The sequence below is a fragment of the Columba livia genome, chromosome 15 (assembly GCF_036013475.1).
Source record: "Columba livia isolate bColLiv1 breed racing homer chromosome 15, bColLiv1.pat.W.v2, whole genome shotgun sequence".
NCBI lineage: Eukaryota > Metazoa > Chordata > Aves > Columbiformes > Columbidae > Columba > Columba livia.
This window is the reverse complement of record NC_088616.1, coordinates 1,555,771-1,568,760: the sequence shown is the minus strand read 5'-3', so window position 1 is coordinate 1,568,760 and position 12,990 is coordinate 1,555,771. Positions and strand designations below refer to the sequence as shown.

At 41.6% G+C, this 12,990-nt stretch overlaps 1 protein-coding gene across 5 annotated transcripts in view; it reads right to left on the bottom strand.

Annotated features, from left to right (window-relative positions):
* Positions 1 to 1,764: 1,764 nt before the first annotated feature.
* TXNDC11 (thioredoxin domain containing 11) overlaps positions 1,765 to 12,990 on the bottom strand; it is a 30,216-nt gene continuing 18,990 nt past the window's right edge. For all 5 annotated transcript variants that reach the window (XM_065030435.1, XM_065030437.1, XM_065030436.1 and 2 more), the window contains 5 exons: positions 11,334 to 12,117; positions 7,860 to 8,005; positions 6,945 to 7,054; positions 5,751 to 5,831; positions 1,765 to 2,976 (listed from right to left, as the gene is read on the bottom strand). In XM_065030435.1, coding sequence (XP_064886507.1) covers positions 2,349 to 2,976; positions 5,751 to 5,831; positions 6,945 to 7,054; positions 7,860 to 8,005; positions 11,334 to 12,117 — 1,749 coding nt within the window. In that variant the 3' untranslated portion in view covers positions 1,765 to 2,348. The remainder of the gene's footprint in view (positions 2,977 to 5,750; positions 5,832 to 6,944; positions 7,055 to 7,859; positions 8,006 to 11,333; positions 12,118 to 12,990) is intronic.

Here is a 12,990-nt window from a genome sequence, read left to right as displayed (position 1 = left end):
AGGTCCCTCAGCCGCTCCCATCACACTTGTGCTCCAGCCCCTCACCAGCTCCGTTCCCTTCTCTCCACTCGCTCCAGCACCTCAAGGCCTTTCCTGTAGTGAGGGGCACAAAACTGTCCCCAGGATTCGAGGTTTGGCCTCCCCAGTTCCCAGCACAGGGATGGTAACTGCCCTGGGCCTGCTGGCCACACTATTCCTGATACAAGCCAGGATGCTGGTGGCCTTTTTGGCCACCTGGGCACATGCTGGCTCATGTTCAGCCACTGTCACCAGCACCCCCAGGTCCTTTTCCTCCAGGCACTCTCCAGCCGCTCTTCCCCAGCCTGCAGCGTTCATGGGGTTGTTGTGACCCAAGTGCAGGACCCGGCCCTTGGCCTTGTTGAACCTCAGACAATTGTCCCAGCCCATCGACCCAGCCAGTCCAGATCCCTCTGTGTGGCCTTCCCACCCTCCAGCACATCAACACTCCACCCAACCTGGTGTCATCTCCAAACTTACTGAGGGTGCTTGTCAGGCTCCGTGAAAAACCTGGTCACATGCACACTACTCACCAGAAAATGCCCCGATGAATCTTAAATGAGCTCTGTTTGCAACTGCAGAAACTGAGAAGTTGCACTTTGCATCAACGGTGTAGCCTAATTCCTCTATGACAGGATCTGATTCACCTGGCATAATGCCCACTGCCGGCAATGGACACAAGGATATATTGGTGTGAGACTATTAGCACTTTTTTTGTTACTTGACTGTTTAGCTGAGCCTATTTTGATGGAGCTTCTACTGTAATGTGAACTACTTTACCACTGTGAACTGTAAACAGGCTGTCAGAAGCTTTTTGCTTTGTGTTCCAGAGCATATGGGAATAACATGATGCAACTGTACATAATACACAAGGGGTTTCCTGAAGCACAACTGTAGGTGGGATTCCAGACCCTCAACACCAAATCTGCAGTGAAAGCTTGCTTCTGCCACTAACTCGAGTGCACAGCCATAGAAAAGCCACAGCTCCTCCTCTTAACAGTGCATTGGACTGATGCAAGATAGCAAAGGCCTTCCAGATGCACACATCACTTCATTTCCTGCTATGGGAACTGTACAAAGATGTGTTAAATGTCTGGGATCTCAAAGGTCTGGGGCGAGGAGGAACAAGAAGACTGAGCCACCCATGGCAGCTAACATATTCTGAAACTCTTAGGGAAGGCACACGCGCTCTGAGGCCACTCACCTGTTTTCTGTGGCTTTAGCCATAGCTCCTTCTTGCCTACTGAAATTTTTAAACACTTAATTGCCTAATAGAGAAAAAAAAAAGGAAGCTACTGTAGATCTGCTCCCTGCAATAAGTGACAAATAATGGATGGAGTCCAAGTTCTTCAGCTCTACAGGAAGCATCAGACTTGCTTCTTGTCCCTGTACATTTGGAATTACTGAGTGACATAGGCCTAGCAAACTTGCTTGAGAATTTTAACTATATGCAAGACAATAACGGCCTAGCCAGTGAAGTCCTGTCCCTTTCTTCTACAGTAAGATGTTTACTTGCACTTTTAGTGCTACATTGGTCTTTTAAATTGAAGACTATAGAATTTGACGCAAAAATGAGCGCTGCCAGTAGCAAAAAGCTCCTGCTGTTGCCTCTCAAGTACACTATGGGTAGAGCTGACCGAGGGCTGTTCTCCCCCGGCAACAGTCCCCTGAGACTTGCATGGACAGCCAGACCCCCACACTTCAACTGCTGTATTCTAGGCCTCTTACAAAGCAAAGAGAACAGGATTATTTCAGTAAGACTGACTTTAGTTTTCAGTAGAGAACAGTTCACACATGGCTCTTGCAGGTTTCAAGACAGTCATAACTTGTATACAAAAGTGATACAAAGTGCTGAAGGTCTGGAACAGAACAGTTTTGGCAAGGTGACTTTGTCCATTCAAGTTTACTGATTACATGGATGAAATATCTCTGTTTTAAAATAAATTCAGCAAAGAAAACGCAGTGTAAAGGGCAAACTTCTGAAATTATGGAAAAGTATAAATCAAAGGTCTGATTGCTCTTCTAGCAGCCATCCAGTGAAAAAGAACTGGTCCTTAGTCAGAGGTGCTGCCCCTAAAAATCAGCATCTTTTATTTAAATGGATAAGTGTTTGCAAGTTAGTGCAATAGTAAAGTGCAGAAAGTGTTTTCCATATTCCTCTTCTCTTTAGGTGTGGGTATCTCATAAGTTGTTCAAGTATACAAAAATATTCCATTTGAGTTTTCTTTTTCTAAATCATGTGGGGGAAGAAGTCTTTATTTACAATTGATTTCAATAAAATTTGCATAAATACCTACACAACACTGCATCATTTGACTTTGTGTAAGCAATCATTCTGTCCTGTTTCCACTACTGTGCTCTGTCTCTGTGGTACTGATATTATCAATCCTTTTTTCCCCTGATGTGGTGGGAGCTGTTGAAACTGATACAGCATTATCTTCAGAAAGTGTTTGCTCTGACTGAAGGGATTCTTTAATTTCATCTTTGCTCTGTAGCTTCCCTTCCCTAGATGCCACCAGGATTCTCAGTAGAGCATTCTCTTTGAGGAGGTTTTCTGATGCATCAGCTAATTCTTGAAGCTTTTCGGCCATTTCTAGCAACTCCCGATTCTTGCGGTCGTGTGTGGCCTGGAGCTGCTCGCTGTGGAGCTGCAGAGTCTTGTGCTGCTTTTCCAGCGCGTGTTTTTGCTGCTGTAGTTTCTGCTCCTCTCTCCTGGCTTCAGAAAGCTGTGCTTCCAGCTGCTCCTGGGCCTGATGAAGGGCACCGATTTCCGATCTCAGCTTCTGGATTTCTCTCTCCAAGTGGGAGATGCGTCCTTGCTGTAGAACTGCCTCTTTCTGCAGGCATTCTTTGGTACAGGGCTCCGATGAAGAGAAACTTGAGTGATGTAAAATAAACTTAAGGAGATTAGGAAGATTAATTGAAAAGTCTTCAGGGAACTTCACACTTTGTTCCTTCCTAGAAAGACACAACAAGTTACTATTAAAACATTCAGATAGGTAAGCAATGATAATTTTATCTGAACATCTACTGTTCCGACGTGATACCTTGTGAGTTTTTTTTATCAGAATGGTTAATATAGCAGCTAAGAGAAACGTGAACTCACACAATAAAGACAAAGGACACAGTATTTTGTCTTGGTGAACCCTTTACCCTGTATTTCAGTCTGGCTGCTGTAACCATCTCTGCACTGGACTGGTATTTAAGAGCAAAGTTTTCTGTCAAATTTCAAGAAACAGATTTTACTATGTATCCTAACTACGGGTTAGGAGCTTGAAACACATACTGTAGCATCACTGTTGGGCAGGTGTGATCAGAGCATACTAATGTTAAACATTAAAAGCTGAAGGAGGGCATTCAGGTGTTCCTAATTCTACATACATTATTAGAAGTTGAATCCAGATGTACAAAGCTGATGGGGAATTACTATTTTGAGCCTATATATGTTATCCTGGAAGAAGCAGCTTAATGAGTGCCAACATCTTTCTCATTCCTCGGCCTGTGAAAGGCTGGATGCACCTGCACTGTGTCCTGGCACCAAGCAGAGGTGACACGCAGGCCTGACACTCAATTCCGATTTTCCCCGCTGCGGAGAGCAGGTTCAGGACCCTTGGATGTGCCATGCCAGGTCCCATCCCAGTCCTACATATATTAAAGCTCTCCTGCTCTTTTCCATCCCTAACTTTACAGTTCCTTATTCTCCAGACGCACCCTTTGTGCATTCCTCTACCTTTGTTTTTGTTCACCCATTCATTAATCAATTCCCTTCCTCCAGCTCAGCTTTCCTTCATCATCCCAAGAAATTATTCCCAGTCCCAGCTGTCTCCTTGAAACTCCACTTGCCTGTCCTACACTCTTATTTCTTGGCTGTTCCTCCAAGACTTGCTTGCTATATCCAGTTTCACTTCAGCAGCATGTCACACCTTGTTTTACTGCTCATCTCCTCTGGATATTCTCCTCTGAAGGTGTTAAAACTGCTACAGAAACTTCATCTGTTTTAAAGAGACAATGCAAGGCTTCCAGAAGGCCCAATCTGCTGCTGTTCTGCGAGAGTGCCAGCACTTGTTACTGAGTCAGAGTGAAAACCAAAACGTTCTGACAATGTACACAAATCCTCGAGATGTAATTCTGTAGTAGCTTTAAAAGCAATGCTCTGCAATTTTTTGTAATTGCTGCTAAAAAGCATCAATAACATTAAGGAAACTAATGACAACTAAAGAATCTGCGCTACTTCAACAACAAGAAAAATCTTTAAAAAAAGTGTATTTATGCCCAAGTGAAATACTGAAGTAATAAGTGATGTTTTAAGAAAGAAAAAAAGATATTTCAATAACCACAGTGTTAGTTCACACAGGAAGTTCTTACATGAAATCACTTTAAAGCATGGCTTTCACTTGAAGGCCGTATCACACCCTATGAAATATTCATAGATTTAAAACCCCCACACCCTGATGTTTCAGAAACGCTGCAGTCCAACAGCTCAATAAAGCCCCTGAGGTATCTGCAACAGATCTTCCAGCTAGGCAACATGACAATCTTCCAATAACTTCCATGCAATTTCCAAACAATTTTGAGAATGTTTCCATTTCCAGTACATTTTCTTCCTGTCTCATATTTCTGCTTCCTCAACCACCTTTTTTCACTCCATCCCATATTCTCTTCCTACTGTATCATAACATTCACAACAGTTGTTTGGGTTGGTTTTTTTCCTTCATATTCTTTTATGGTAACACGATGTCACTGAGCAAGACTAATGGCATCACGAAAGCAGGAAAAAGAAAGTAACGCTATATTCTGATCTATCGGGAATGAAAGCACCTCTTCTTTCATGTATATTTTATACATTGAAATTTCTTTTAACGTGAAACTTCTTTCAATACAAAAGGGAACATAACTGACATATAAATGAAATACAAAAGAGGAAAATTTAACTTTTATTTTATTAAATCAGGACAAGATATGAGCTCTCTCTCTAGGTATATCTCTCTATGTATTCCTATACTGTATAAAAGCAGAGATTTTGCTTTAGATATTAGCATCTCCTTTAGAAAGCTTATAAAGACCAGAAGCATTCCAAGTAATTCTCTCTGCAGCTGTTAGACTCATTCTTAGCTGGTGGAACAACTTCCATGGTTTCTGCAGATTGCCAAAGAATCTGATATCCAAAAATACAGGGCCAGCTACACGTCTCTAATGTCAGGATTAGTTCCGTTTTATGAATGAGACTAAGCTTGGGTTGGGTTACTTATTCTCCACTATAATATTGAGATCTCTCTTAGCTTACCCTATGAGAAGTTATTAGATACAAGTTGCACTAGATGCACGTTGTACCGCCACCTACATCACTTCTCTCCCTTCTCCCTCTCCTGAAGTCCCTCGTTAATCTATTTAGATCACACCAAAATAATAATTTTAAATACAACCAAATAATAAGGAAAATTAACTAAAGAATAAAGCTGGTAATGCTGCTGTTAATAAAGGAGGAGTTACAAACAATTAAATAATGAACTTTGGAGAGAACATTCACTATCCACATACCATCAGCTATCCATGTCTGTTGGGTCTGTTTGTTGTTGGTTTGTTATTTTGTTTGGCTTTTAATTAGAATATGCATAAAGTATCTATGGAAATTAATTAGTTTGGCTTTTCTCTCTACCAAGACATGTAAGCAGATCATTATTATATTAGTAAAATGAAAGTTAAAAACCCACTGCAAAAAATAATTACATTACCTCTGATGAGGAAAAAATAAAATGGTTGGGAGACGGTCTGTCATAAATTCCCACGGGAGGTCGTTTCGAGTGACATCAATTCTGTCAAGAAAAGACACACTGATGAAGAGAACGGGCAGATACTGAAGTTTTTTCTATTCATTAATTTGTTTCTCAAGTACAACTCTATTAATATTTTCCCCTCAAGTAGTTTTGGAAGTAAATTACTTTGCTTCTTCCAAGGACAAGCACATTCTTAAAGGCCCCGTTTTTTCTAAAGCTCTACATAGAAAGGAACACAAGATTTTCTGAATGAAACACCCCTTCAATCACTTCTTATGTTTTCTTCTTCATTTTTAGGTTTTCTTCGATTACGAATAAGATTCTTATTAATTGCAACAATTTTATTACAGAAAAAACCACAGAGAAGCACATCAGCAACACTGCAGGAAAAATAATGGAGCAAATGAGAGAAGTTCAAAGTCAGGAAAGACAATGGGCTTAGATTGGAGAGCAGTGTCACATCTGTGGGGATAAAGACACAATTCTAAGTGGGTGATAACTCCAGATTTTAACTCATTTTTTCTCCTATGCACCTCATGCTGCCTCCCGGAGTAACTTCGGTCAGAATGAAACAAGGATGCAATCACAGCAGATGTTGTAAAATACATGAATAAGAAGGCATAGGTGAAACCTTAAAAACCCTGGACATGCCAAACAAAAACACGTCTTAGATATTTTTTATACACTTTTATATATATTTTTATATAAATATATATGTTTGTCCCCGTGCTGCGTGGGGCTCAACTGTCCCCCAGGTTAACCCACACCGCCATGTGTTCTGCCCACCTCCAACAGCTTCTCAAACACCACACTACAGGATGTAATTATTCACTACAAATTATCAGAGACACGGGGAAAAATGATTTCCTGCCGCTGTTGTATTGATTCACTTCCTGAAATTAGGAAGCTGCAAGGTTAATTGCACTGTTTAAAAATTCGTTTTAATTAAACTGCGTAACTACTGCAGTGAGGTTGAAAACCACCAAATTTATACAGAGGAAAACAAAATAATGCATTCAAAGAAAAATGAAGAGGACATTTGCATCTACTATTGCAAGACTGTAGAGAAAATATATATATATATATTTTCCAGGCAGATGACCTCAGTGAACTTACATTATTCTAGAGAGACAGAATTAGAATCTCTTTTACCTTGCCACAGTGAAATTGTCTGGAGGCAAAAGCCGAGCCAGCTGAATAAAGATGTGATTAAGAGAAGCACAGAATCCACACCACTGCGCGTAATAGAGCAGCAAGACATTCTGGAAAATGAAATGGAGAAGAGTTTGGTTATCTATTGTAGTTCATTTGCAGTAAAGGAGGACTAGTCTTCAACACAACTACAACCTGGAACCTTTAAAACGTGAAAGGAAACGATATCCTAATGTTAATCAACATCATCATAATATATTTCCTGATGCTGTTTGTCTACTGAGTAAACACACAAAAACTCTTCGGGAATTCTCTTTCTATTAAGAGAATGACAAAACAAAGAGGATTATTTAGATTATTCAGTTTAGGAAATGTAAGTGAAAATGCACTAAACCTTAGTACACTTCTCGAGATTCTTTTGGGATCTTAAATCCATATGTATTTAAAGTGACTGTGTACTTCTTATAGGGGGAGAGAAATAAAGATGTGGAGACTCCTACTTTTTGCCTTTAACAGGCAAAGCAGGAGCTGGAGCTGCTGGAAACCAAATGCTGGGGATTCACACACTCACTGCGGACCTCAAAGACAACGGATATTAATCCTCATTATCACATCTTTAAGAAATTAAAGTAATTTAACTACTGTTCAGGATGACATTTTACGTAAAGCAATTGCACGGCGTGCAATTTGAAAGCTTTTACCTCTAAGAGTTTTGCCGTGTGCTTTCAAATAATGATTTAGGTTTCAAATGTTTGGGGTGGGGGGGTGGTGGGTTTGGGGTTTTTTGTTTGGTTTGTTTTTCTTTTTGTTTTTTCCTTTTTTTTCTTCCCATTACGTTCACTTTGAAATAATTTCCAACTTTTTAAAAAGGTAGCATATAGAAAAAAGAGAAGCTTTTTGAGTAACGAGAGGTACCTTTTCACTCAAAACCACGGTGTGGCGAAAGGTGTTGGTCGTCACCTCGGTGATGACACGCTGGCCGGGAACACGGACCCAGGGCTCATCAACAAGATGCCTTTCCAAGGGACTGTAGAGAGCACTGAAATTCTTTATGAAGTTCTCTGAAATGAAATCCATACGTAACAAAGTTATTTCAGCCTCACAAAGATGTTATTTTGGCAGGTTTTACTTTGGAATTCAGAAGAACTCACAGAGAAAATACTAATTCAAACCTGGTTAAATGGAATTGATTTTTGAGTGTTTTGCATTAACTCCTGAGTAACCACCACTGAAACAAAGCCAGAACTTGACTGTTTCTTTGTTTGGCTCGTTACAGTCTTTTCACATCCCACACTACTCTCTCATCTTGCTCCTGTTCCTACTCAATGTACTATAATTGCAATTCTCTTCCCTCCTCATCTAACCACACGCATGGTAAATTGTAAACAGTATCTTCTCATGACCTTTCACTTTCTACAAAACACTCAAGTATTTGGCCCTTCTCTTGAAGGCTCCACTTAATTTCACATTTATTTGCATTTATTCCTTTAATTTTAATTACTTTCCCTGTAATTCTCCTTTTGCTTCAGACTGTGCGATACCCATGGCCAATACGACTGGTCACCTTTTGCTTACCAGTGACCTCTTCATTTAACTTTCTCCTTAGTTTTAAAATATGTAACAGGTAGCTTAACCAGCAGTAAAAAGCTTCAAAACCCCCAACTACCTTCAGCTACAGTCCAGAGCCTGGACCATGTTCTCTAAACTGCTGTGAGATACCAACACTATCCTTTATTTCCAATTTAGACAGAGAAATATTACTCTAAGCATTACAAAATAAGAGTTTTCAATAGTCAAGATAAAAGATACAATATCAAACACACTACAAATAATTATTTGATCAAACAGAAGCATCTTGTGCTGATATTTCCAACCTAAAAACTATGCCCAAGTAAAACTGGCACTTTTGTACACACATATAAGCAAAACACCAGGTAATCAAGTTTATCTCTGAAATGCAAACAGTAGTACATTGAATTTTATATCTACTATCCAGCATTTCATTAAATTCTCACATCAGAATAAACCAGATCTCCATATTCCTAGATTCCTCCATACTCCTAGATCTCCATATTCCGAATATCTATGCATGGTAAAGTAATGACGGGAAGGAGGGGGCTAATTAAAATACACACTCCTGAATTTTTAGAAACTATCTGTAAAAACTGTTAAAGGTATTAAACACAAAGCTGTTTTGTTATTTTCAGATATCAGGAGGAGGCTTGAGGAAGTAAAATGAAATGGTAAAAAAGCCACAAAACCCAAACTCAGTGTTACTCAGCAGAAAACCCCCCATCACGTGCAGGAAACCCTGTGACCTGAAAACAGTGTGAGGCAGAATGTACCCGGCACAGAAAGGGGAAGGAAACTTATCTCCTCACTCGGATCTTCATTTCTGCTGAGCATCTTTTCTGGTCACTGGGGATTCTTATTTTCCCCTGAGTGTCTATGTGTTGGGGCACCGGGCTGGATGGGATCCTTGATACAAACACAGCTGTCTGTTCTGACACTGTACATACCTTTGCACTTACGGAGCTAGGGCAAAATGGAAATGTAGGTAATGCTAAAAGAATTATATTGATATACCTTCTTGAACAATTAAATACTATGTTCACTTGAATTTACTTCCACATTTACTTATACTGCTAATGTTAGAAAACTATGTATTTTCTGCAGGTAGGCTCACTTTTGCACATCCTCAGGACAGGTTCTATGTGGTTAGGTATACTGCATCTTCTTTAATAACTTACAAATAAAGTGAAACTGTGATCGTTGTGTTGGTTTTTGTTTATTTGTTTGTTTTTCCTGCTCCAATTCAGCCAGGAAATTGAGTCTTGATAGATTTGGCTAAACCCACTTCAGAGCTCTACCATTAAAACACACAGATTTCTCAAAATAAATGTAAAACAATGTATAGGTTGGCTTCAGAAGCCAAGGGGAAGGGCTGGGCTCTTCTGATAGTTTAGTATACAGAACAGCTGAGTGAACACCAACACCAACATACAGATGTCTTCCACAATATCAAATATATTAGATGCAATGTAACTTTCTTTTTTCTATGACATTTGATGTATGAAAATTAGTTCTAATATCATCCAAAACATGACTCTACTGCTTGGTTAACTACTAAATAAATAACAATACATTGTGATTCTCAGAATCACAGAATGGACTGGGTAGGAAAAGACCTCAGAGATCACCCAGTCCAACCCTTGGTCCAACTCCAGTCCATTCACTAGATCATGGCACTAAGTGCCATGTCCAATCTCAGTTTACAAACCTCCAGGGCCGGTGAGTCCAGCACCTCCCTGGGCAGCCATTCCAATGCCTGACCACTCTCTCTGCAAAGAATTGCTTTCTCATCTCCAGCCTCAATTTCCCCTGGCAGAGTTGAAGCCCATGGCCCCTTGTCCTATTGCTGATGCCTGGGAGAAGAGACCAATCCCCACCTGGCTAGAACTGCCCTTCAGGTAGTTCTAGAGAGTGCTGAGCTCAGCTCTAAGCCTCCTCTTCTCCAGACTAAACAAGCCCAGCTCCCTCAGCCTCTCCCCATAGGGCTTGTGTTCAGGTCCCTTCCCCAGTCTTGTTGCTCTTCTCTGGACCCGCTCCAGCACTTCAATCTCTTTCCTGAGCTGAGGGGCCCAGAACTGAACACAATACTCCAGGTGTGGCCTCCCCAATGCAGAGCACAGGGGAAGGGTCACTGCCCTTGTCCTGCTCACCACGCTGGTTTGGATACAGGACAGGATACCATTGGCCGTCTTGGCCACCTGGGCACACTGTTGGCTCATGTTGAGCCTCTTGTCCATTAGTCCCCCAGGTCCCTTTCTGCCTGACTGCTCTCCAGCCACTCTGCGCCCAGCCTGGAGCGCTGCAGGGGGTTGTTGTGGCCAAAGTGCAGGACCTGGCACTTGGCCTTGTTGAACTTCAGCCCATTGGAATCAGCCCATTTTTCCAATCCATCCAGATCCCTCTGCAGAGCCTCCTGCCTTCCAGCAGGTCGACACTCCCTCCCAACTCAGTGTCATCAGCAAATTTGCTGTTGATGGTCTCAATCCCCTCATCTAAATCATCAATCAAGATGTTGAACAGGACTGGACCCAACCCTGACCCCTGGGGACACCACTAGTGCCTGGCCGCCAGCTGGATGCAGCCCCATTCACCAGCACTCTCTGGGCCCGGCCCTCCAGCCAGTTCTTAACCCAGCAGAGAGTGCACTTGTCCAAGCCATGGGCTACCAGCTTTTGCAGGAGTATATTATGGGAGACAGTTGACTACAGCCTCACTTCAAAAGCAGTCATTTTCAAAATGGCATTACGTTTTTCATTCATAATCTTACTTGGAAATTTCATTTTCCTATTTCAAGCATTTGTATAGTGGATACCATACCCAGTGTAGATCCAACAAGTGACTGATTTTGATCCAGGACATAGTGCACTTCTTCTTTCAGGTCAACAATGGCAGCAAATTCCTTAAGGTGAGCAGATCTTGAGGCTCCTAGTCTCTCTGCATATATCCAAAAAAGATTGGAATCCAGTAGATAGAGATTCAAGGTTTTGTTGGTCCTGCAGCTCAGACCACTAATGTTAGTGCCACTAATGTTAAAGTCAGGAATAAAGCAATTCCTGTCCTCAATGTGAGGAATAGAATGTTGGGTGTTACCTTTCTTCCCATGGGAAGAAAATGCTACTTTGGGGGTCTGAAAGATGGTCTTTTCAGAACTTATGAAACTTAAAAAATGCCTGTTTACCGTCCTGCAACATGCAGTGTAATAGCTAAAGGGACTATAGAAACTTAAGAAATTGCTGCATTCTATGGTATTTGATATAACTTGAAAAAAGGTGTGTTCCTGGAGGTAGAAAGAGTCCAAAGCTGCTTCTATCTCTAAAAAGTTACAGTGTGGCACGTGGACTTTATTTGGTTTGACACCGAGTGTCTGGTTAATGCAAAGCTCACAGACATTGTGAGTTCTGGAGATCGAATGCCACTGCGGAAGCACCACTGTGTTACAGCATGGGTACTTGGTAATTGAAAGCGTTTCTGGTAATTCCATATGTGCATCTGGTACAGAGGAATCAAAAGCTGGTGAATCGGTGTCTCCTAAGTGCTGAAGATCTGGCTCAGCTGCCTGGCTTTTATTACAGTTGTGGTATTCCAAGGCCACTTTAGTAATCTACAGGAAAAAAATAAAATCAAGATTAACTGTAAATAAGTCACTCAAATGCAGTTACCTGTTCCAGGATTCACAACATACATGCAATAACAGATGGAATTTCAGAGGCATTAAGTTGAATACTCTGCTCCTTCATTCTTAGAAAAAATTATAGGAGGCTCTGAATTGATAACAAAGTGAAATTTTCAGCTATTTCAGCAGGTAAGAATTAAATACAGAGAACAACAAAAAGCCACTTAATTTTTTTCAGTCCACTCCACTGATCTCAAGGTCCTCTTTGCATCATATTTACCCTAGTGCAATAACACTACATTTTAAGGCTAAATCACAGAATCACAGAATGGACTGGGTAGGAAAAGACCTCAGAGATCACCCAGTCCAACCCTTGGTCCAACTCCAGTCCATTCACTAGATCATGGCACTAAGTGCCATGTCCAATCTCAGTTTACAAACCTCCAGGGCCGGTGAGTCCAGCACCTCCCTGGGCAGCCATTCCAATGCCTGACCACTCTCTCTGCAGAGAATTGCTTTCTCATCTCCAGCCTCAATTTCCCCTGGCAGAGTTGAAGCCCATGGCCCCTTGTCCTATTGCTGATGCCTGGGAGAAGAGCCCAATCCCCACCTGGCTAGAACTGCCCTTCAGGTAGTTCTAGAGAGTGCTGAGCTCAGCTCTAAGCCTCCTCTTCTCCAGACTAAACAAGCCCAGCTCCCTCAGCCTCTCCCCATAGGGCTTGTGTTCCAGTCCCTTCCCCAGTCTTGTTGCTCTTCTCTGGACCCGCTCCAGCACTTCAATCTCTTTCCTGAGCTGAGGGGCCCAGAACTGAACACAACACTCCAGGTGTGGCCTCCCCAATGCAGAGTACAGGGGAAGGA